The following is a 25,830-nucleotide window of genomic DNA, read 5'->3' as shown; positions in this document are numbered from 1 at the left end:
TCAAGTGTGGTTTTTTTTCCCTTCCTCGCGATTAAATAAAGGGGAAAAGAAAGCTTTGCCTCCTGTATTTCTGCCTTGCAGGCTGCTGATAAAAGCAAAGGAGCATAGTCAGAAAAGAAATATGGCAACTCTGCTACATTTCCCCTGACTAGGTTTGCCCTGGCCATTTTTTGAAAAGCACGATTGCCACAGGACAGCAAATAAAGCTAATTCCGAGTGAGTGCCTTGTTTTGAACCCAGTGACTTCAGTGGATTTAGAAGGGTGTAACTCTGCTGAGGGATTGTGTTGCTGGTGCTGTAGTTGCAGAATGAAAATGTCGTCGGAGTTCTATACTTCCGCCAGATGATAGGGCCGTGCCATCTGTGCCACCCTTCTAGTTCTGGGCCTTTGCATGTGCATAAGAAACTGGCGTCGTGATTTGCGTGGGCTTGCTTACAGAGCCAGACTGTGCCCTACTCTTTGGAAAAGAAACCACCAGGAAGTACTTGGAAGACCTGGCCTGCAGACAGGGGCTTACAGATCTGCCAGGATTGAAGCCAATCTCCCAACTTCAGAGACCAGCTCCCTTTGAGAACATGGCTGACTGAGGGGCCGGATTCTGGGACAGACCTCATTGTTGCCTGCCAGAGTTGTTCTATTGTGAATATGTGTGAATATTTAGAGATGAAGGAATAGAAGTCAGTGAGCTAAACAAATAAAAGGGTGCTTGTGTAGAGTGGACTTTCTAACTGTTTGGATGGCTTGTAAGGCTGCCCCTTGTGAATCAGCCGCTGTAAATTGGGAAGCTTTTCTGTTCCTGAGACGACGCTGTTCGCAGTGGGTGGTTTTCTGGTCTTATGTAAGTGATGCCCTTTAGAATAAAGACAAGGACTGCACAGAGGTGGGTCACCTGCAGTGGTGGGATTCAAATAATTTAACAACTGGTTGTTTACAAGCACCTGTACTGCCGAAGTGGTGCGAACCTGCTGAATCCCACCACTGGTCACCTGTGCTCAGAAGCAGGGGCGAATCTGCCAGAGAGACATGTGGTCACATGTCCCCGGGCGCCACTCATGTGATCACATGGGGGGCACAAAATCCCCCCCCCCCCCGGCCTCCTGCTCTGACCTGGCAGAACATTCCCTGCTCCTGAGACCGGACCAGTGGTCTCTGTGCTGGCCTCCTCCTCCTCCCGCCTCCAGTGCTGCTGGTCGCCTGATGCTGTGCAGCACTAGAGGCAGGAAGAGGCCGGCACGGAGGCTGCCGGTCTGGTCCCGGGATCAGGGAAAGTGGACAGGAGGCTGGTGGGGGCTCAAGCACCACTCCCCGCCCTGGCTGGACTCCCAGCCCCCCGGCAGTGTGTAGGGAGCTGGGCTGCTGTAAGTGGGGCCAGGCTGGGTGGCGGAAAATGGCCCCGGGCACCATTTTCTGCCAGTACAGCTCTGCTCAGAAGGGGCAGCCAAGCGGAATGAAGACCACCTGATTTCCGGGGAGAGGCTTTGCCTTTCTGGCGTGGGCAGAGGCAACGATGCTGTGCTCATTTGGAATCATGGATGGCGTTTTGATTTTGTTGAGGAGTTCTAATGTGGGCAAGGTTGCCATCCCTGGATTGGCAAATTCCTGATGATTGGCAGGTGGAGCTGTGGGGGGGGCAGCATAGTTTGGGAGGGGAGGGCTGCCGGTGGAGATGTGGTGCCTGGAGCCCACCTTCCGTGGTGTCTTTGTAGTGTGGGGATCCCTTGTGATTCCAGGAGAGGGCCAGCCCCATCTGAAGGACAGCAACCCTAAATGGCATCCGGATCTGAGAGAGAGAAAATATTAAAATGTGGAATATCTTCATCCTCCAAACTTTTGAAAAGTATTTTTCTTACTGGTGGAAATGGGGGCAGCATGTTTGCCGCCAGTGGACTGAAGTTTGGTTGGGGCTTGGTGGCCCAGATTTGGCTAATGGTGAAACTTCTAGGCCTGCCCCCACGTGTAGTGTTTCTGTCTTCTTCTTGTTCTCCTTTCGAGGGTGTCCTTGTCTTACTTTGCAATAGAGCACCTTGTTCATTCTGTTTACACGTGTTGTGCATTTCATTCATGCCATTTTGCTCCATTCTTCAACTAGTAAATGGAAGTCCACAAAACACTAATTGTGTTTTAGATGGCGTCGTCAGTGTGGTGCAGCAGTTAAGAGTGGTGGACTCTAATCTGGAGGACCAGGTTTGTTTCCTCCCTTGTACACATGAGTAGTGGATTCTGATCTGGTGAACTGGCTTTGTTTCCTCACTCCTACACATGAAGCCTCCAGGGTGACTTTGTGCCAATCAGGGTTCTCTCTGAACTTTCTCAGCCCCACCTGCCTCACAAGGTGCCTGTTGTGTGGAGAGGAAGAGAAAAGGAGTTTGTCTTTGAAACTTGAAACTCCTTACAGGAGACAAAGGAAGGGTATAAAATCCAAATGCTACTTTATCTAGGGTGTAGTTCTGGAAACAGAAAGTAGAAGGCAAGATTTTATTTTATTTTATTTATTTATTCTTTAGACTTTTATACCGCCCTATCCCCAGGGGCGGTGTACAACATATAAACATGATACAATCATAAGATAGCTAAAAACCTTTAAAAGCAGCAATAGGAACAGTAAAAGCTAAGTATACTAAATGTAATAAATACAAGTATAAATATAAGTGGTGTCCGACAGCTCCATTTTCAAAGTCCTCTCCCCAAGAGGGAGGGACGGCGAGTCCCATTAGGCGACAAACGGCCCAGATGCAAGGGGCCTAAAGGGAGGGCACCACCAGCGGCCGGTCCCTCCAAAGGCCCGGGGGAACAGCTCCATCTTACAGGCCCTGCGGAACTCACCAAGGTCCCGCAGGACCCGGACAGCTGGAGGGAGAGTGTTCCACCAGGCCGGGGCCAGAGCCATAAAGGCCCTGGCCCGCGTGGAGGCCAGCCGCATCATCGAGGGGCCAGGGACCACCAGTAGATTGGCCTCAACTGATCGAAGAGGCCGTACAGGGACATACGGGGTGGTGCGGTCTCGAAGATACGAGGGTGCCAGGCCGCGTAAGGCCTTAGAGGTCAACACCAACACCTTGAAGATGATCCGGAACTCTACTGGGAGCCAGTGCAGCTGACGCAGCACAGGCGGGATGTGAACCCAGATGGCGCTGCCTGTGAGCAAACGCGCCGCTGCGTGCTTTTTAAGGTTGAATTCAAGGTTGAATTTTTAAAGTTGAATTCAAGGTTGCAGTCTAAAAATTTGTCCATCCCAAATTAGGAGGCTTCCTTCATGAAAATATAAAAGTTTTTTCCCCCTTTCCCAATACCCTTCGTGTGTCTGTTTGTGGTGAGAAATTTGAGGCAAAAAAGCATCTCAGCCATCAGTAGGACCTGACATCAGGTGGGGCCGGAGCTCTCCTGGGATTGCAACTGATTGTTACCGCGCTGCTCAGGTAACACTTTCCTTACTCAGAAGTATTCCCACTCTCGGCAGCGCCCAGGAACCCAAGTAAGACCCGACACAGCTCGGATAGATAAAGAGTGATTTATTGAGATGCTGACCTAGGTGTCAGCACCTCGGTTCCACACAACAACTCCGCTGCCTAGCAGCCTTACAACGTCTTAAATACATTTCCTCCGGTCGGGAGCCCGGGAGAATACAAGACAGCCCACCACCATTCATTAACACAATTCAAAGTAACCAATCATACATCTGCAACATGCAGGAACCAATCAGGGTCCGATAGGCATCCCCTTCTCGAGTTTCGCGCCAGAGTAGGGCGAGGCGATGACATGTCCACTGGCGGGAAGATACAAAGGTTTCCCCAGGTGTCCGGGGTCAGGAAACAGAGGGTGATGACGAGAGCTTCCTTATCTGCCTGCTGACGGGATTAGGCAGGGCGAGGCGCTTCAACTGAGGTCGCTTCAACTGAGGTCTCCTTTTGTCCGCGTGTGTCGGCAAACTTTACACGTGAATAAGGTGGGCCCAGGTGGAGCGGAAATGGCTCTCTGCCTTGGGCCAAGGAGGTTCCATACAGCTACAAATACAGGAAAACTTACAAATCCTATTTTCTACTTAATACAGTCAGTTTCTACCTAGCTAAATACAAAAACAAAACAAAATTACTAATCTTTTAGTTCGAACATAATCCAGGAGTGGGATTCTCTTCTGGCTCCGCTATCATTTCCCCCCTTTCTGGGCTTTCATGCCATGGCATCATGGCATGGATGCCCAGACAATTGTACCACCTGGGAATATGGGGGAGGGGGCCCTAGATGCACCGGGTGATCCAGTGGAGTGAGGAGCATAATAGGCTCCTCACTGATAGCGGGACGAGTTGGGGCCTTCTTACAACAGGCGATACATAAGCGCGGGAGGAACTGGACACAACAACACACCAGTAGACATACGATCAGAATCTGAAAACCAAAGAACACCAAAGGTCGCAGCCAGGAGATATCAGGCAGCCACCCCAAAAGGGAATCCCATAAGGAGGACTGGCTGACAGCATCTAAGGGGTGAACGAGGTCCTGCAGTTCGGCCACATTGGTGGTAATATTGCCACCCAGGTCAACGTAGAAACAGCAGTGCTCACCCAGCATGGCACAGGTCCCTCCCTCCCTGTTGGGCAGTGAGGATGTCCAGCGCCCGACGGTTCTGCAAGACCATGTCGGCCACCGATTGTATTTCGGTTTGCAGGTCCGTCACCGCTGAGGCCGTGGCCTGCAGGCCAAAGTCCACTATAGTGGAGAGGTTTTTGACCGCATTTTCTAGTTCATACACGCCAATCTGGGGGAAGATTGTGCGGAGGAAGGTGTCAAACCAAGGGTGCTGTTCGCCCACTAAAGGGTTCTCAAGCGCCCTTGGGTGTCTGCTGCCGAGATTCAGCACAGGACGACCTCTTAATGATTTGTACTGTTGAAGGTCGAGGACAGCGGAACCGAATGAACAGAGACCTCTCCAGTCATGATGGATTACCTTTCTCCCCACCGCCCCACACACAAAGTACAGACCTTGTTCACTTAACAACAGTGCCCTAGACCGAGATGGGTAGGCTGATTCCAAGGACTTACAGTTAGGTGATTCCAAAACATCCCCTTCTCGAGTTTTAACACAAAGTTGCAAAACGGCTAACCACGGTAGAATGGAGGTGGCGGCTTCCTCCCATGTGTTATTTACAAACCGCCAAACGCGACCCAAAGCACCTGTCTCGTGCACAGGGATTCTCAAAGAAGTGTGTGAATCCGTCAGGGATAAGAAGCTTTTAGGGGACCTACCGGCTACCGAGAGGTAGGAGACAGACCCTCCCTCCGGGATCCATCCTCCTTTGTCAAAAGTTATTACTGCCGCACAACTGCTGAGAGGGAGACTCCCATAATCCCATTTCCCCTTTGCCTTGTGGATACACAAGGGAAAATGGCCCACATGTTCCGCGAACACCGAGGTGGAAAAGACCTCCCTCCCTTCTGACCCCATCCGAGACACTTGGGATAAATCCCAAGTTACGGGCACATTCACCCACTCTAGTTGTGGGGTTCTTGTTGCAGGCCAGTGAAGCAGGTTGACAGTTTCTGATGATGAAGACGTGAAATTGGACCACCAGTTAAGGGGGCATGCCACTTGTTTGTAATGTGCCCAGGTTCCAGTATAAGCATTCTGAGTCTTGTAACAGAGCCAACAGTTGGACATGTTGCCCACACTGGCAAGGAACTGGAGAGGCGGGCGAAGGGGGTGGTCTAGAACAGTGTGAGTCCCTGTCGGGAAGACGAACGAGACGGCGAGAACGGCGAGAACCCATGAGGGGCCGTCAGCCGCCTCCCCCCTTCGCATAGGCAAGGGCCCCCGGGTGTCGCGCCTTCTCGGAGTGTTTGGGCTAGGGTGGCGGGTAGCCTCACCGGGCGGCATCTCACTTCTTCCGATCCCATGACCTGAACCCAGAAGAGTTTCGTCTTTCTTCCCCGTTCCCCTGGTTGCACGAGGCAAGCCTGGGACTCTGGTCCCCATTGGGCCAAGGCTGTTGGCACCCTCACGGAAACTACGAGGAAAGCCAGGCATGTTTCCTGGTTAAAAAGTTCGAAAACGGTAGTGCGAAAATGCGGGCAGAGTCCAGAGTAGTACGCAGAGGCGTCCGATGCTCTCCAATAGCCTACCAGCCCGAAACAGCTAGGACTAGGCAAAGGGAACATCCGAGGTGAGGTCAGTCGCAGTCTCCATCGTCCTCCTCTCCTCTCCTGTTGACCGCAACCACGGGCTCAGGGTCCTCAGTGACCTGGCGGCGAAAATGTAGGCAGAGTCCCGGACCTTGCTCCGAAGTCCAAAGGCCCACTGGATCAGCGGATCGGTCTTTCCTCAGCTCCTTGAGTGCAGGGGGCGTTGCCTGCTTTAAGCAACTATAGTGAACCCAGGGCTTGACTCCATGGAGTTTTGCTGAAGAGTATGTTGTGAGCAGGACCTGATTGTAAAGGATTCAATGGTGTTGATGAGCGGGTCAGCCGCCTGGCCTTGACTACATTCCACAGCCCGGGCGATGGGCCAACTTCTCCGGCGGAGACCTTATCTCTGCGAGGGAGATGAGACCTCCGTTCCCATGGGAATCCGGGAGGGGGGATGGGATGGACAGAGTTATAACCTGTGCTTCTGGCGGGAGATCTTATTCCTGCCACTGCGTGTACGTGAGCTTTCTAGGATGTCTGAATAAACGGTCTTTTACACCCAAAAAGCCTTTTATTTCTGCTTCTATGGAATTCCTTACATTGTGGCAGGAAACTATCGTTCATCTATTGTCTTAGTGCAGTGGACCTCTGGTGTCTCGGCATGGAGAGGTTGAATGTTCCTGTGGAAGGTTCGGTAGCCCCCAAAGAGGGCTTCGGTGCCTCCTTCTGGATTTAGAGGAACCGGGCGAGAGCTGGTCTCGGCTGGTGACTCTTTTCCGTCCCTCAGATCAGCACGAAGTCTTCCCTTACTCCGCTGGAGCGCAGGGACGAAGACCACCATGGGGAATTACATGAGTCGCTTGCTGGTATCTATGGATCGAGCCTGTGGATCGGGTATCTACCGCTGTATGGATTACAAACTTCAGATGCAACCTGTCGCGAGGAGACGGGCCTGACCACCTTCATGCGGCAACACAGGAGTCCATTGAGCGATTCCTGGACTCGTATTTTGGTGATACTCCCAAAGATCCACCGTGGCATAGCACTGGGGCCCGTCCGAAGACCACCGTGAAACTGGGACTATACCAGGGATTGAGGGGTATCCGCATCGTCTTCGGATCGACCCCAGATCCCGGACTACGGGCTGCACCTGAGATGCCCCCGCTGGAGCCACGGTGGCACGACGTCCCGCGCTCAGATGAAGAGGAGTCCGAGAAAGCCTGCACTCCTGGCGGATCTATTCCCTCTCCCATCGAAGAGAGCTGGGATGAGGAAGTGGGCCGACTAAGCAGATGCCCAAGAAGCATGGGCCCGCGGAACGCCAGCTATGGGAAGAGGAACGAGAACAGCTGCAGCAAGAGCTGAAAACCTGCAAGAGACCGGAACAGCAGCAGTTAAATCCAACTCGAATTGGACCGCTAAAGACGCTGGGCCGTAACGGCAATATGCGTAGAACCTGTCAGTCCATGATAAAGTCCTGGAACACCCAAACTGGACTTACAGCCGTCAACGGTGCCGCTTCAGGCCTTACGTACACGCGAAAGTGAACTAACTGCAGCTGTTCAACGGGACGAATTGGCCAAATTGGAACGAAAGAGAAAGCAGCTTTGCATGCGCATTCAGGATGCGCTTGACACGCGAGAAGCTGGCTGCCTTGGAGACTGAAGAAGCAGCCAGCGCAACAGTAATAAACCAAGTTGGAGTCTACGCTGTCACTGGTACAGCCGGCGCCAGAGGGGCGACGCTGCTGGGTCCTGCCACCTTCCAAGCGACCAGATCCCACCAGAACGCCAGCGGCACCAGCGCTATACTTCCACCTTCCACCGCATTCCGCCCCCCCCCTGCGCGCGAACCGCTGCGTCTCCTCAACCTGCGCTATGATCCGATTTATACCGGTCTGAGCTAAAAATACGTGGACATCGGCTCAGTCCTGGATGGGCAGCATTTGACTGGTTTGTGACTCTTTTGAACCTGCAAGATGAAGATATCGCACGGTGCCCGCGATTCCTCCAAGCCTTAAGGGCTCGCTTCCAAGATCCGGTGCTGAAAATGAAGCTATCCGCACTCCATCAAATCTATTCAGCAAGGCAACCGCCGCTTGCAGAATTGGTCCGCGGAATTTTCGGCGGCTGCCCGACTCCCTCCTGAGTGGCCTGGCGCGATGAAATGTGAATACTTCTCGGATGCTGTTGATGGCAAGCTGCGTGGAAACGGTGTTTTTAACTGATCCCCCCCGCACTATTGCTGATTGGATCGCGATAGATCCCAGGTGGCGCCTGCTTAGGCACGCTGTCGAGGCTTCCACGGCCAAAACTCCGCCACTACAAACTACCTCGCCAAGCCCAGCCGCCTTACCGAGACCTCACCTCCGATTGCCGCCGACTGGGATTGTGTCTTTACTGGCGGAGGACCAGGTCATCTGGCCGCCAACTGCCTGAAAAGCAGAAGCCAACCGCTCTGGCCGCTATCCCATCTGCCAAGCCACCACGCATCCGGGCCGCCCCAACAGGCTCGTCTAAGGCAGTTGTCGTCGGCACCCAGAGGAGGAAGCAGCTGTTTGTCTTTCTTCAGCCCCCATGGACATGGTTCGACTCCAGACGCTGCGTGAGTGAAGGCAGCCCCATTACAATCCAAGCATTTCTGGCCAACCTCGCTAAGCATACTCTCGTATTATAGCCTCAGCCCTTGTGGATTCGGCTGCTCCCATTGCTTAATGCGGTTCCCAGGTGGCGGAGGAGCTAGGTCTAGACCAAGTCCCCTGGCTAAGCTTCTCCACCATTCACCCAAATGGGCGGCAGTCCCTTCGAGCCGGACCCGCCCAGTTCAAACGCAACCGGTTCTCCTACCGACCATTGGGAGAAAATTAGTTTTATTCTGGCTTCAGTGGCCAAACACTCCATAGTTCTGGGCATATGGTTGCTGTTGCAATGAACCAAATTCATTTGGAAAGAAAGGATCTTAGAATTCACTGACCTCCCCTGGCGTGAACACATGAATTGGGGGAAAAAAACTTCGGCTTCTCCTGACACCCCTCGGCTTCATCAGCGATTGCTCCCCGATTCTACCGCATTCCAATCGGGCTTACCAAGATTTAGCCAGAGTATTTCAGGAGCAAGAATGCGATCAGCCAAGCCACCCTATGAGACACTGACTGCAACGTATCACAGCCAGAGCAACTGCCCAAAGGCAGAATCTACGCATGAGTCCCAATGTGAGGAGAAGGAACCGTGCCTTCTTAGACAAGAACCCCGCCTCGCCGGGTTCATACCGGCGGCTACCAAACACACGATAAGCAAGTCTCTGTATTGTTTGTAAAAAAGAAAGATGGGTCTTACGACTCTTGCACAGATTACCAATGAGGACTCAATGCAGTCTCCCTGTCCAATAAATACCCTTTGCCATTAATCAAAGATCTTTTAGACGCATTGGGCAAGGGACGCATCTTTACTAAGTTGGACTTGAGAGAAGCAATACAGGGTCAGAATTGCTGAAGGCTATGAACACTTTGACTGCATTTAACACAAAGTTTGGACAGTTTGAATACTTAATAATGCCATTCGGGTTAAGTGGGGCCCCGAGCTTTTATGGCCCTTATCAACGGTTCTCCATGATTTATTGTACAAGGGAGAGTGGTGTACTTAGATGACGCTTTTTTAATTTATTCACAAACCATGGAGGAGCATGAAGCATTGGTTCGAAGTATTGAAACGCTTAAGCTCAACAACTCCTCTTGCCAAACTTCTTCCAAATGCTGTTTCCAACCAAACCTCTATTGACTATTTGGGTTACCGGATCTCCCGAGGGCCTAAAAATGGATCCTGCTAAAATTGATGCAGTCCTCCAATGGCTCGGCCCCTACCGTACGAAAAAGAACTCCAATCTTTTCTAGGTTTTGCTAATTTCTATCGTGACTTTATATCCCAATTGGCGAACTGACTCTCACCAGACCTCTACGCACTAAGCGGGTAAAGATCCACTGACTGCCAAGCCCGGCCCCTTTCCTGGTCTGAAGAATGTCAGACAGCCTTTCAGCCTTTTAAAATCTGCTTATCGGTCCTATCCTGAAGCACCCTGACCCAGATCTCCGCTTGTGGTTCATGTGGATGCTGCCCACCGGTCGACTTAGCCATGGGGCAGCCCTGTTGCAGAGAAATAAAGATGATAGGCTGGTTCTGTGCAGTATTTATCGTTGAAATTCTCCTGTGCTGAACTTAACCGACTGTAGGGATAAAGAAACGCGCCATCAAAGTAGCACTCTCCACTTGGCCACTGGCTGAGGGGCTAAACACCCCTTTCAAGTTTGGTCGATCACAAGAACTATCGCCCTCTCCACCCCCTCAAGATGTTCAGCGGCAACCGCCAGTCGATTTCTTTCTCGCTTCATCGGTCCATTTTTTTCCCCGAAACCAATAACTGGTTGATGCTTTCAACGGAGGTGCGTGGATGCTCTTACGGACATTCACACTGTTCTCTCCTCCCACCAGCTGGCTTTCAACTGATCTCAGACATCCGCCTCCTTTCTCCCATCTTCCCAGCCTGGTCTCTCCTTTCCTACGGAACCGAGGAGGCGGGTTAGCCTCCGGCGATGGAAGGTGACTCCCACCGCGCTGGAGAATGGCGCGGCGCATGGGGATTGTTGGTACGCACTGCAGAAGCAGGTTCTCGAGGCCTGTCATGGTTCACGCTGGACATTTTGGCTTCTAAAAAACTCTTCCGCATTTGGCCTGGCCAAGTTCCTGGTGGCGCAAAGGACATTGAGACGATATTAAAGGTTGCTCTGTTTGTGCAGAAGCCAAGAACGTTCGGGAAAACCCCATGGTCTGTTGAAACCTCTCCCGTGGCCTCCTCTGGGAAGTCATCATCTCCATGGATTTTTTTATTACAGATTTACCAGAAAGTCATGGCAACATCGTCTTGTGGGTGGGTGGTGGACTTATTTAAACAAGCCCATTTCATCCCATATGCTTCCATCCCTCCGCTTCCTAAGTTAGCGCCAGCTCGTTCATTCAGCATGTGTAACCGCCTACACTTCGTTAAGGTGGTCTCCGACCGCTGCCCCCAATTCATTTCAAAGTTCTGGAAAGCTTTAGGGTTGTTAGGTCACCGGGCGTTGCCACTCTTACCACGCTCAAAGTGACGGTGAGTCAGAGAGAACTTAACAGAACCCTAGAGCAGTATTTACGCGGTTACACCAACTACCACCAAGACAATTGGTGCGAAGCACTCCGCTTTTGCAGAATACTTATAATAATGCGTTCATAGCAGTACAAAACCCCTTCTTCGGGGAATTTCAGGTCCGTCGCCCTTTCCCGCCGCTGTCGTCCATTCCGCGGATGCATTGATCCTCTGGAAGTTTCAGCAGTGGGATTTCATCTCTGGCCGGCAGGAAATGGTCCAGACTGCCTTACAACAGGCTAAAGACTCCCAAAAGCTGCAAGCGGATAAGCACCGCCGGATTTCCGCGCAATGGGTGTATTTGTCTACCAAAATCTCAGAGACGGCATAAATTTTCAAAACTAGGCAAAAGATTCGTAGGGACCTTTTCAGATTACTAAAGTGATTAATCATGTCACTGCCCAATTGGATTTTGCCTTAACTCTTTAGTAATATCCATCCTGTCTTCCATTCCAGTTTACTCAAGGAGGCTCCCGCTTCCGATGCCTGGCACGCACTACCGGAGAGACTTCACCGACTATTATTGATGGCCACAAGCATTACGAAATTGACGCCATCCTGACTTCGCTTTAATCGCAAACGCCAGTAATGTTTGGTCTCTTGGGTGGGGTATTCCTCTGGGTATAATCAATGGGTTTATTCCGAAATATTGACGCCTCGCCTCTTATTTCTGCTTTCCACCGCTTCTTCCGACAAACCTGGGGAGAGGTCTTTTAGGGGAGGCAGAGTGTAAAGATTCAATGGTGTTGATGAGCCGGTCAGTCAGCCTGGCCTTGACTACATTCCACAGCCCGAGCGATAATAGCCCGGCGGAGACCTTTATCTCTTGCGCAGGGAGATGAGACCTCCCGTTCGCCGAGGGGATGGGATGGACAGAGTTATAACCTGTGCTTCTGGCGGAGATCTTATTCCTGCCACGGAGCTTTCTAGGATGTCTGAATAAACGGTCTTTTACACCCAAAAGCCTTTTATTTCTGCTTCTATGGAATTCCTTACACGCTTTAATCGCAAACGCTTACAATATTTAGTCTCTTGGGTGGGGTATTCCTCTGGGTATAATCAATGGGTTTATTCCGAAAATATTGACGCTCATTTCCTCTCTGCTTTCCAATCGCTCTTCCTCCGACAAACCTGGGGAGAGGTCTTTTTAAGGGAGGGGTAGAGTAAAGGATTCAATGGTGTTGATGAGCGGAGTCATCAGCTGACTGTTTCATTCGAGCGCGATAAGTCAACTTCTTCGAGATCTTATCTTCCAAAAGATGAGACCTTATTGAACTGAATGGGATGGACAGAGTTATAACCTGTGCTTCTGGCGGGAGATCTTATTCCTGCCACAATGTAAGGAATTCCATAGAAGCAGAAATAAAAGGCTTTTTGGGTGTAAAAGACCGTTTATTCAGACATCCTAGAAAGCTCACGTACACGCAGTGGCAGGAATAAGATCTCCCGCCAGAAGCACAGGTTATAACTCTGTCCATCCCATCCCCCCTCCCGGATTCCCATGGGAACGGAGGTCTCATCTCCCTCGCAGAGATAAGGTCTCCGCCGGAGAAGTTGGCCCATCGCCCGGGCTGTGGAATGTAGTCAAGGCCAGGCGGCTGACCCGCTCATCAACACCATTGAATCCTTTACACCTGATAGGGTCCTTTCCACATTGGCTTCAGTGGGACTTTCTTCCACGACTTGAGGTAGACCCAGTCTCCAGGGTTGAACGGATGCAAAGGGGTGTAGAGTCCAGTGGGTTTCAGCTCATTAAGGTCCCGATGTAAGGCGGAGACTGTGGCTGCCAGGCGACACAGAAATTTTGCGGTCAGCGCGTTTCCAATTTCCCCCGCGTCCTCTAGACCTGGCCTGGTCAGGGGATAGGGGCGGCCAAAATGGGCTTCAAAGGGACTAACCTTGAGGCGACCCCGGGGGGGTCGTCTGAACGCGGAGCAACGCTAAGGGGAGTGCCTGCGGCCATTTTAGGGAGGTCTCCTCTACAATTTTTGTCAAAGCTGCCTTCAGGGAACTGTCCATCCGTTCCACGGTCCCACTGGACTGGGGGCGCCATGAGCTATGCATTTTCCACGGGATATTCAGGGCCCGTGCCAGCTCCTGCATGGCCTGAGAGGCAAAATGGGCGCCATTATCAGAATCTATGCCCTCCCATGGGAACCCGAATACCGGGAGAATGTCGTTGAGAAGGACTTTTACCACCTCCTTAGTTTGGGAAGTACGACAAGGGAAAGCCAGGGGCCAGCCGGTCATGGTGTCCATGAACACCAACAGGTATCGGTACCCCATGGCTGGCGGGAGCTCCGAGAAATCGCACTGCCAACTCGCTCCCGGGTGGCTTCCCCTAAACACTGACCCCTGCTGGCGGGACTGATTCCCTGACGAATTCACACGTTGACAGTTAATACAGTTCTTGACAATAGCTTCTGCTTGCATGCGCACCCTTGCCCCAATAAAATAAGTATCGAACCAATTAGCTAGCCCCTCCCTTCCCACTTGAGTGCCTTCGTGTAGAACCTTCAGCACCAGGAACACCATCCCTCCCGGGACGTAAACCTTCCCTTGGGCAGTAACCCACTCCCCCTTCGTTGTGCTCCATCCCTTCCCCCTCTGCAAACCGATCTTCCAACTGGGTATAGACAGGGTCAAGATCCGGCACAACAGGGATTAAGGGGAGGATCGGCCCCTCCGCCCCTTGGTGGCCCGTTTGGCAATTAGGTCAGCCCGCCTGTTCCCTCTACTTAACAGGGAATCCCCCCCTTGATGGGCTCTGCAATGGACGACGGCCACCTCTGAGGGCAAATGGACCGCTTCCAGGAGGGCGCGGATTTGTGGAGCATGTTTGATCGCTCCTCCATTGGTAGTCAGCATCCCTCGTTGGGCCCACATTTCCCCAAATGCATGTAATACCCCGAAAGCGTACCGGGAATCCGTATATATATTAACCCGTAAGTCCTTCCCGTGGATGAGGGCCCTAGTGAGAGCAACCAGCTCCGCGGCTTGAGCCGAAAGGGAGGGGGGTAATGCTGCGGCCTCGACGGTGTCATCTAGAGTGACCACCGCATAGCCAGTGAAACGCAGCCCGGATTCCATGAAGCTGCTGCCATCCGACCAGAGTTCCCGGTCGGGGTCTGGTAACGGGGTGTCCTTGAGGCCCACTCTAGCTGTATAGCTGAGATCCAGAGTTTGGATGCAATCATGTTCCGGTCCGTCTGACGAATCGGGTAAAAGTGTGGCAGGATTCAGCCGGGTAGATAGCTCTCAATGAACCCCGGGGCTGTCTATGAGTACTGACTGATATCGAGTCATGCGCTGCTGTGTAAGCCACTGGGCCCCTTTCTGCTCTAGCACCGCAGAGACAGCGTGGGGCACATAGACTGTAAGAGAAGCCCCCAGCATGAATTTCAACGCATCCTCCACCAAGGTGCACGTGGCTGCCACCGCCCTGAGGCAGGTTGGCCACCCAGCCGAGACCAAATCCAACTGCTTGGACAGGTAGGCTACCGGTCTGTGGGTATCGGCAAACTCCTGTGTAACATGCCCTTGGCCACCCCCGACTGTTCGTGGACGAAAAGAAAAAAATGGTTTGGTGGGATCTGGTAGCCCTAGCACAGGAGCTTCTATCAGTGCTCGCTTAATATCCCGGAAAGCGGAGCTCCGCTCCGCCGTCCATTCCATGGAGCCTGTATCCGGGCCCTTAAGCATGTCATAGAGGGGTTTGGACAGAGCAGCGTAATTGGGGATCCAGTTACGTGTGTACCCCGCTACTCCCAAGAACTTCCGGAGCTCCCTCCGCGTGGTAGGTAGTTGGATTTGGGATACCACGTTCTTACGAGAGTCCGTGAGGGCCCTTTCCCCCCTTTGAAGATGGTATCCCAAATACAACACCGAGGTCTGGGCGATTTGAGCCTTAGACTGGGAGACCCGGAAACCCTCCGCGGCCAGAAAATTCAAAAGACTAATTGTGCCCTCCAAACAGACCGCCTCCGAGGGGGCAGAGAGGAGGAGGTCATCCACATACAGGACAAGACGCACATCAGGCGGGGGAACCCAGAGCCGCAACTGGCGCTCCAACGCGGTGCCGAAAAGAGTGGGGCTATTCTTGAAGCCCTGAGGGAGCGAGCACCATTGGAACTGAGTTTTCCGGCCATCCGGGAAGGTCCATTCGAAAGCAAACAAGGGGCGGGACTTGGGGGCAATGGCCACCGAAAAGAAAGCGTCTTTCAGGTCAAGGCAGGAAAAATATGCGTGGTCTGGGGGCACAAGGGTCAACAGGGTGTACGGATTTGGCACCACGGCATGGAGATCCTCAGTGATCTCATTAATCTTCCGGAGGTCGTGTACCATCCGGAAGGAGCCATCCCGCTTTTCCACCCCGATGACCGGAGTGTTAAAGGGGGAAGAGCACTCGACCAGAATACCAAGACGGAGGAGGCGATCGAGGGTGGGCTGGAGACCCATTCGCACCGTCTGTGACAAACAATATTCCCGTTGCTGCACTGGGTAGGCATCCAGCTTAAGCTGGATATGGACGGGGGGCACATTGGGGGCCTGCACGATGTTGTCAACATCCCAGACTATCGGGTTCACAGCCCGCAGCACGGACTCCGGAATAGGGACAGGCGTGACCGAGCCGATGAAAGCGAGGACCCCCTCCACCTCGGGATCTAAGACCAGCGAGCAGCCGGAATCAGAAAACGAAATGGAGGCGTTCAATTTTGAAAGCAGGTCATGACCCAGGAGCGAGACGGGGCAGTCCTCCATATTGTGGAAAGAGTGCTCAATCGCCACAGGGCCGACAGAGACGGGGGTAGGAGCGAGGTGAAGAACAAGCTGCATCTCGCCACTCGAACCTACGACACACACCTCCTTTCCCGTGCGCGGAAACGGGACGATAGAGTTTAACACAGAATAGGAGGCCCCCGTGTCGACCAGCATGGGGATCGAGAGGCCCCCTACTGAGACAGGGATAATGGGGTCAGAGGAGACAGGGAGAGCGAGGTAACCGGGGCCACTACCAGACAATTCTCCTCCATTAAAAGGGCAGCGGAGTCTTCCGCCACTGATTCGGACATAGGCACCGAGTCCGCAGCTAAGTCCGCCAGGGCAGACGGGCCATCCGGGAGAACAGAGGGGAGAGCGGGTGTAGGGGGCGAACCTGGTACATGCTCTGAGGCACCAGAGGAGGGCTGGGCAGCCCGTGGAAGGGCGTCAGCCACAGGAGGGAGTTCCAGAGTTGACGGGGGGATCTGGGATGCACGATAGGCGCGCTGAAAGCTTGGGCAACCTCCGGGGCTGGGGTGGGCTGAAGGACTCCAGCAACCACTGTGGGGGCACCAGGAGTTGGGGCAGGGGCTTCGGCAATGGGCTGGTGGGCACCGCCAGCAGCGGGCTGGGTGAAAACCTGCGTGAGGCGGCAGGACTCTGCCCGAGCCGCCCGTTGTTGGGCCATCGTGGGGGAACGCTCTAAACATGTGGGGACGCTCTCAACCCAAACAGGGGGAGAAACGGCAGTTCTTTCAAGCCCAAAGATCCCAGAGCCTGCCGGTAGCTCCGGTCTCCAGGTCCAGGCGCCCATGTCGAAACTGGGGGCCTCGCACCTGGAAAAGGGACCCGGGCTGTCCTAGCGGGGGTGTGGGGAGGCCCGTAACTGAGGATTGAAGTAGGGGGACTGAGGCCTAAAGACCGGGGCTGGGGTCTGCCGGTAACCGCCGCCGCGCGGCCGGGATTGGCGATCCTCCGATGCCAACCTAACTGCGCATTCCCGGCGCCAGTGGCCGTATTGGCGGCAGTAATTGCACTGGTCCCGATCCAACGGGGCATTGCATGGGGCCGGTGGTGGGCTGCGGGAGAGCCCCTGGTAACCCGAGTTCCCACTCGCAGTGGCCCGTAGGGCTCCCACTACTTCCTGCAATGAATTCTGAATCTGTTCTAAGGCCGGGGTTGATGAGGCATATGGAGGAGTCTTGGGAACATTCCCATAAGACGATTCAAAACCGGGGCCCCGATTAGTGCTCACAGCCGCCTGTAAGGCCCCCACTAGCTGGCAGTGGCGATTCTCCTTTGCCTTCTCCTTCGCATCCTGCGCCATCTCCTCCCGCTCAAAATATACATTATTGGCCGTTTTCAGGAGATCAGCCGGATCCTTAAGGGTATTATCAGGAATCCGGTTCAACTTCTTTCTAATATCTGGGGCGCTCCCACCGATGAACACGCTATTAATCAGGGGGCGGTAGACTGGGTCAGCGGGATCCACCCGTGTCCATTTACGGCACTCGGAACGAATGCGTTCCATAAAAGCGGCGGGTGACTCATCCTTATTCTGAGCCAACTGATGGAGTCTGGACAGATCATGGCGGCGTGGGGCGCCATTTCGGAGACCCGAAATTATAAAGCGCCGATAGTTCCCCAACTTATCCCGGTCTGCCTCCCTGTTCACATCCCACCCCGGGTCTAACTCGGGGAACACCTCAGCCAACGTGGCGGGGTGTGCTCCTTCCTGGTGGTCATCTACGTATTGGGTGGCTCCGATTCTAGCCGCCTGCATGACCAAAACCCTCTCCTCCCCGGTCAAAAGGAGTCGTAGCAGTTGCTGAATATCAGCATAGGTGGGCAAGTGGGTTGCAAAAATGGACTCTACGAGTTGGGTCATTGCTAAGGGATCAGTGGTGTACGGGAGCGATCTCTCTTTCCAACTGTACAGGTCCGAGGCAGTAAAGGGGACATGGACATAGAGGGAGCGGGGCTCACTGGTTGGGGTCATTCCCATCTGAGTGCGGACGGGGAACATGCCCGCTGAGGCCGTTTGTGCCTTTGAGTCGACCCCCACCTGGAGACGATCGGGAGGGGCGTGCACCCTAGCCGGGTAGCGGCTACCGCTATCTGAGCTCGCAGACGGGGTGGACGGGAGAGATGGGGTTTCGACCATCTCAGTGGAGAGGGAGGCACCGGACCATGGGGAAGGCCAGGCTGGGGCCAGCCCCGGGGAACTCCTAAGGGCAGACCGCAAGCTCTGGACTTGGGAGGCCACATCTTCCAGCATCTGAGCTAAATGTGGGTTGCTGGGGGTTCCGTGGGGGGAAGTTCCGGAGGAGCCTGAATCCCGACTTGGGGACGAGGGGCCGGACTCCCTTCTGAGGGAAGGTTGAGTCTCACGAGCTGTGAAGCCAGAAGAGGAGGGGCCATCCCCCATCTGAGGAGGGGCGGAGGGCACCACCCGCGGAGCCCCGCTGTCAGCCGCACTTAGGGAAACGGCAGCCTGCTGTCCAAGGGCTGGAGGGCTTCCGTTTCTAGCAACACTCGGTGAGTGTTGAGGCCATGCTTGCGCCACTGGGAAATCTAACAGATCATGTGGGGGAGGGGGTAGGATATCCACAGGGGCAGCCCGCGAAACTATTGACTCCCGGTGGGCGCCTGGCTCCACCACCAGCATAATCTTGGTTCCCTGAACGCAGGCATAACTCTTGGGGTTTCTGTAAACCTCCATGAAGGTCCTCTCCAGGGTCTTAGCCTGCTTCTTTAACCCAGCACTCCTTAAGACCTGATACAAATTCTGGAGGACTGGCCAACTAAACGAGCCCGTTACCGCCCAAGAACCGGCGGACAAACTGTAGTTGGTCCATTCGCCTTTGCACCACGACTCCAACCTTTTCTTAGACACCGGGGGCTTGCGACTGAGCTTATCCCAGTTATACAGGATGCAAGCCAACGGGGTGGATTCTGGGGAAGATTTGGGGCTTCCATCCTCAGACCCACAAGCTCCCATTTCTGATCAACTCTGCCTACTGATCTCTGACCTGGGCTTCTGTTCCCGTCCTGGACCTAAAACCCCTTTGCCAAAATTCCTGCGCCTAAGGACACGTTGGGTTTAAACCTGGCCTGGGTTCTTTCTTGTCCTCCCCGGACTAACCCCTTAACGCCGAGGTCCTCCGTTCCTTCTTTGTGGCTAACACGGAATTCTCTCTCTCTCTCCCACTCTCTGGGAGCTCCCATCCCTTCTCCCTTCGAAGATCCGTCTCACTTGTCCTGCAGAGGGTGTCCACAACCTCCGAGCAAGCGAGATCTCCGAACTCCGAACCAATGCGCCCACGGCCGTCCCTCGGAATTACGCTTTGCCGGTCGGGTCGGTTCCTCGAGAGCAATATTGGTTCCCCCGTAGGTTCAGGGAATCCCGGACGAGCCCCCAACTGTTACCGCGCTGCTCAGGTAACACTTTCCTTACTCAGAAGTATTCCCGCTCTCGGCAGCGCCCAGGACCCCAAGTAAGACCCGACACGGCTCGGATAGATAAAGAGTGATTTATTGAGATGCTGACCTAGGTGTCAGCACCTCGGTTCCACACAACAACTCTGTTGCCTAGCAGCCTTACAACGTCTTAAATACATTTCCTCCGGTCGGGAGCCCGGGAGAATACAAGACAGCCCACCACCATTCATTAACACAATTCAAAGTAACCAATCATACATCTGCAACATGCAGGAACCAATCAGGGTCCGATAGGCATCCCCTTCTCGAGTTTCACGCCAGAGTAGGGCGAGGCGATGACGTGTCCACTGGCGGGAAGATACAAAGGTTTCCCCAGGTGTCCGGGGTCAGGAAACAGAGGGTGATGACAAGAGCTTCCTTATCTGCCTGCTGACAGGATTAGGCAGGGCGAGGCGCTTCAACTGAGGTCTCCTTTTGTCCGCGTGTGTCGGCAAACTTTACACGTGAATAAGGTGGGCCCAGGTGGAGCAGAAATGGCTCTCTGCCTTGGGCCAAGGAGGTTCCATACAGCTACAAATACAGGAAAACTTACAAATCCTATTTTCTACCTAATACAGTCAGTTTCTACCTAGCTAAATACAAAAACAAAACAAAATTACTAATCTTTTAGTTCGAACATAATCCAGGAGTGGGATTCTCTTCTGGCTCCGCTATCATGATCTCTAAGCAGGCTGAGCCTGGGGAGGGCAGAAGCCGGCAGGGGGACAGGGCTTGGCAGCGGGTGGCCCAGGCGGACGGGTGTCGCAGCACCCATCCAAGCTGCCCCCAGGGCCCAGACCCCCCCCCCAGCCTCCTTCTAGCTCCTGCAAGTGGGGCACGGGGAGCCAGGAAGCCAGTCATGTCCCTCGGCTCCATTTAGGCCCCGTACACCACTGGTGGGGGGGGGGAGTTTCAATTAGGATATATGTAGGGCTGTCCGTGTCCTATTGGGGTCTGGAGAACTCCCAGAATTACAACTGATCATAAAGCAGTTTTCCTGGAGAAAATGGCTGCTTTGGAGGGAGGACTTTATAGCTTTGTACCCCAGTTAGGTCCATGCCCCGCCCCCCTCAACATCTCTAGGAATTTCTCCACCTGGAGCTGGCTACCCTGCAGTAGCTCCTGGTCAAAAATATCCACGTCCAGTTGCGTGAGCAGTTAAATTTGCTTTGGTGCCCATCCATATGGAAAGGTGCGTTTGACTATTCATGACAGCTACTTCAGAAGCAACCATCCTCTCTTGTAAATCCACAGTCTAAATGTCTACTGCAGTAGAACTGATGCAGAAAATTCTTTGTATGTTTTTAAAGAAAGCTGTCAACATGAGGCGTAACGAGGGAGCCTGGCATCACGGCCGTCTTCAAATGCCAGAACCCTTAGACAGGCCCAGCGACGTCCCCTGCCACCGCGGCTGCCTGCTGGCCGGTCTAGCAAATGAGTGAGAGTGGGCGTGTCAACTCTGGACTGGGAAACGCCTGGAGGTTTGGGGATCAGTGCGCCCCCCCCCGGACATGGCGCTTTGGGCTCTAGCCCCCTTATGTCCCCTTGCTACACCAGTTCTTTGCTCAGATGCCCTCTCTCCCTCTGGGTGGGGATCAGGGCCAAAATGAATGGCTGAGAAGGAGGAAGGGAGTGACGGTGTCTTCTGTGAGACTCCCATCCCCTTCGTAAAACAGCTGGCACCAGCCCTGAAACCTTCTGCAGGTAGGGCTGCCAGCCTCCAGGTGGTGCTTGGAACTGTCCCAAAATTACAACTTTTCTCCAGATGATCAAGATCAGTCCCCTGGAGCAAACAACTGTTATGGAGTCCATGTCATTATGTCCCACTGAGGTCTCTCTTCTCCTCAAACCCTGCCTGACGCCAGGCTTGAGGCTGAAGTCTCCACGATTGTCCCCACCCAGAGCTGGCCGCCCTTTTTATAAGTATACTCTGTTAATGTTGACCTGAAGTGCCACCTACTCACTTATTCAGAATCAGAAACCCACAATGGCTGACCAGACCCAAAACGTTGGGAGGTTCCAAGGCAGGCAAGCACCCTTTTGTGAACGGGGCAGCTGTTCCCAAATGGCTGCTCTCTGCAGACACAACCATCACCTTTTCTGGGCTCTTCTGAAGCACTTCTTTCGCCAGGGAAATGGGGGAGGGGATGCCAAAAATTACTGTAGGTTCAGAGGAAGAGATGTTTTGGAGAAGAAGCAAATGGGCACAAGGAAACCAACTGACGGGCATCATGGTGCCCCTCGGCACCCCCTTGGAGATTGCTACACTAAAAGGATGGTTGGAGGAATGGAATCCTTGTGCATGCAAAACTACACAGAGGGAAGGGGCAGGTTCCAAATTCCCCCCCCCCCCAAATCCCTGCATGCAGGTGTCCACTCTGTGAAACGCCGCCCCCCCCCCCTCATGAGCTCATGTGGGAACGTGGAGGCTGCATTTCCAACGGTTCATCTTCTGGAGGTCTTCCTCCCATCTGTCTTATGCATGCCTTCAGAGGTGGGGGGGGGGCTGGCACCCTGCCTTCGGGTAAGCGAATAATTCAGGATGGGTTTTCTTTCCCCAAGGATGGGCGGATCACTTTCATCGGCCACCAGCTCGGTGGAGTGCTGGAAGTCCCCAACAGTAAGGACCAGCGGGTGAAGTCTGCCCGAGCCATCCAGATTACCTACTACCTCCAGACCTACCACTCGGCCGCCCAGGACCTCATCGGCGAGAAATGGGAGAACGAGTTTTGCAAACTGATGCACAAGCTGCAGTTCAGCTACCAGGATTTGCAGCTGTCTGCCCTGGCCTCTTTCAGCCTGTGGAGGGACTTCCACAAGACGAGCTTCCTGGCCCGGGGCAAGATCTTGGTCAGCCTCGTGCTGATCCTGACCACGGCCATCCTGTCCAGCTCCATGAAAGACTGCCTCCGCAGCAAGCCCTTCCTGGGCCTCCTGGGCGTCCTCACCGTCTGCATCTCCAGCGTCACAGCAGCCGGGATCTTTTTCATCACTGACGGGAAATACAACTCGACGCTCTTGGGAATCCCTTTCTTCGCAATGGGTAATTATTTATCTTCATAATGATGGGATTAGCAGAGGCTTAATGACAGTATTGTCAGTGGTGTCCTGAACTCCAAAGATGCCGGCTGGGGTTTGCTTTTGACATTTCGTCTTACCTTCTTCCTTCGTCTTACTGTCTTATCTTCTTCCTTCCTATATATATATATATGTGCATGTGCATGTATATATGTGTGTGTGCGTGTGTACACACATACATGTGTGTGTTGTGCATATATTTGCCAAAACCAAACCCAGAAGGGTGAAATGACTGTGTCAGGGCCTCAGCCAGTATGAGAGAACAGGGCTGATATTGATCCCCCTGACAAAATGAAGGAGAGGTTGTTATTGAAAACTAGTTGGCTCAGCAGAGAAAACGAATGGCTGCTGGGCTGACTTTGATGGAGGATTAGTGGAAAGGACAAAGAAAGCTGGCCTGGTTTTGCTGTGTGCGGGGGGGGGTTGTAAAGGAAAGATCTTTCCAGCACCTTCTGTAATGAATTTTATTGCTCTGCTTACACAGAAGTGAAAGGATTTGCAGACATGAAGGGTGTTTCCAGCATGGTTCCTGTGGATGCTGTGGTGTACCACTAATGAGGCCATGGGGCATCCCCTGTCTCCAGGCGCATGCCAACGAGCCCCGCTGTTCCCCGGCCTCCCTGCTGGCTCCCATGAGTAGGGCAGGGGAGCATGGGGAGCCAGGCGGGGCATGAGGAGGCAGCCGTGCCCCCAGGTGCAATTTAGCCCTGGTATGGCACTGCTGCTGTGGCACCCCCAAGCCACTTCCCTGGTGTGCACCAAATGTTTTTAGAAAGGGGGTCTGGCAAGGTGGGGGGATTGTCCAGGAACACTTCCAATTGGACACTGGAGATTTAATTGGCTCGGTAGATTTTCAGAATCGTTGTCCCACGGCGCAAGGATCTCCACCGTGTGAGTAACAGAGGACGGTGGCAGTTCTGTGGCGGCTGTTGTGCCAGCTGTGCTGTGACAGGAGTCCACAGTGCCAGAAGAAGGGCAAAGGGAGTCTCATTTGGGGAGGAGATTAACACCCTCTGTGTTCAGTGGCCAGTCTCTCTGTATAGAACAGTGGTTCTCAACCTTCCTAATACAGCTCCTCATGCTGTGGGGACCCACAACCCTAACATTTATCCATTTTATAGATGGAGAACACTGATGCAGAGAGTCTTAGGCAACCCCTGTGAAAGGGTCATTCGACCCCCAGGTTGAGAACCACTGGTGTAGAAAGGGACCTACTTTCTTTGCGGTCTGATTTTGAGTAAGCTGACCTCTAAGTAGCGTGCTCAGTAGGACCATGTTTGAAAGTACATCTGCCCAGGATCGCAGCCTTCTGAGCAGGAAGGAAGCCCTGATGAATAGATCAGTTGAGGACTGTGCAGTTAAAGTGGACCCTGCGCAAAGCCATGTGATGGATCTACTCCCAGGAAAGCCTACATTTACAGGCTCTCACAGTTAGTTTCTGAAGTTAAAAAATGTGCTGGAATATTTGCTCAAGGGTGTGATGTGATGGCAAGTTTTTTAGCTGAACTGCAGATGCCGTTGCTCTTTGTACTACAGTGGAATCGATTGGGTTAGTGTTTGGGTTTTTTTTTAAATGAAACCAATTAATCATTCCAATTAAAACAGAAGTTGTGTGCGAAATCATCCCAAGGCTGAAATTCCTTCAGTGAGCCTTGCCTGGCTTTGGAAAGGGGGTGAGTGGCCAGCGAGGGTTCCCAGCCTCCAGGCAGAGGCTTGCTTACTTACTTACTTACTTACTTACTTACTTACTTACTTACTTACTTACTTACTTACTTACTTACTTACTTATTTATTTATTAATTAGATTTTTATACCGCCCTATCCCCGAGGGGCTCTGGGCGGTGTACAACAATAAAAATCTAATTGGGGAAAATGGCACCCGGGGAAACACCTGCTCTGGGCACCTGCCTGTGCTAGGGGGCGGGGCGAGGGCGGCTAGGACGGGTACCACAATGGCAGCAGGATGGCAGCACTCCCAAGCTCCGCCCCCAAGGGCCTGGGCAGGGAAGGAGGCGGCTCGGACAGGCACCATGGAAGCAGGCCGGCTTTTGGCAGCAGGCTGGCTCTGTCTTTAGTCTCCTCCCCCACGCTAACCCAGCTCTTCCAAGCCGGGTTGGTGCGGGTGGGAGGGGGCACCCCTTGGCCATTGCGCCTGAAGTCATTTGACCCACTTGTCCCTGTGGGCAGTATGTCACTAGCTCCAGGTGGAGCCTGGGGATTTCCCTGAATTACAACTGACATTTAGCCATCGAAGGTGGCGCATGAGTGGGGCTCTGATCAGGGGGAAAGGACTCAGGGCATGCAGATAGGAGACAAGCGAGTAAGGAGAACCATGTGCCATGTGCAGAGTTCCATGTGCAGGAGGAAGGAGAAAATCTGTGAAAATTCTGATTGGTGGAAGAGGGACTGCCAGGTGGAGGGCCAGGTTGCCATTCCTTCAATCCACATTTGAGGAGGAAAGTGACACATCAAGCGACAGGAAGTTCAGAGAGATAGCCAGACATTTGGGACGTGTGGGAGATGCGGAGCAATGAAAGTTAGCCAAAAACCAAGGTCTTGATTCATCTTAATTAGAGCTGTGTTCTGCCTCTTGCTCTCCACTTTACAATACGTGGCTGAAACTGCACTGTCATTACCTTCCAATTGCAAGGTGATTATACTGTAATTATGTTTTGCTTACCTACCTAATGGCCACCAGTTAATGTGAATTTAAATCAAACTACGTGGTCTGGTTGTCCTTGGCTTTTGGGTGCTGCCAATAAAGCACTGGGCCCAGGTTGGCTTCAAAAGAGCCATCTTTATCAAAGCTGCCTTTATATTTCGTCTTGGGATGGCAGTTGCCTGCTCTGGATTGGGAAGTACCTGGATATTTGGGGGGGGGGGAGGCTGGAGGGGCGAGTTTGGGAAACTTCAGTGGACTATAATGCCACCTTCATCTTCCAGAACAGCCACTTGCTCCAGGTGAACCTATCTGAAGATTAGTTGTAATAGCTGTAGATTCCCACCCCCCGAGGTTGGAAACCCTAATTGGAATCCATGTCCATTTTAGAATAAAGGTTTGTGTCTCATGTAATATCCCCCCTCGCCAAATTGGGCTAGTTGTTGTTGTTGTTGTTGTTGTAGATTTCACAGCTGCCAGATCTTTAGCTGGTTGTTGGCCTTCATTACAATTCGAGCCACACCCAGAGGCCTAGGAAGTTGTAATGTATCGGCGTAGT

The 25,830-nt window shown here is 53.2% G+C and overlaps 1 protein-coding gene across 1 annotated transcript in view; it reads left to right on the top strand.

The window, feature by feature from the left end:
• The window catches only part of PTCHD4 (patched domain containing 4), a 154,074-nt gene that overhangs the window by 64,201 nt on the left and 64,043 nt on the right, over positions 1 to 25,830 (top strand). Inside the window, exon 2 of the mRNA XM_048501957.1 lies at positions 22,097 to 22,577. Within this exon, the coding sequence (XP_048357914.1) occupies positions 22,097 to 22,577 (481 nt within the window). The remainder of the gene's footprint in view (positions 1 to 22,096; positions 22,578 to 25,830) is intronic.

Source organism: Sphaerodactylus townsendi, linkage group LG01 (genome assembly GCF_021028975.2).
Source record: "Sphaerodactylus townsendi isolate TG3544 linkage group LG01, MPM_Stown_v2.3, whole genome shotgun sequence".
NCBI classification, from domain to species: domain Eukaryota; kingdom Metazoa; phylum Chordata; class Lepidosauria; order Squamata; family Sphaerodactylidae; genus Sphaerodactylus; species Sphaerodactylus townsendi.
This window is presented reverse-complemented; position numbering and strand designations above follow the sequence as displayed.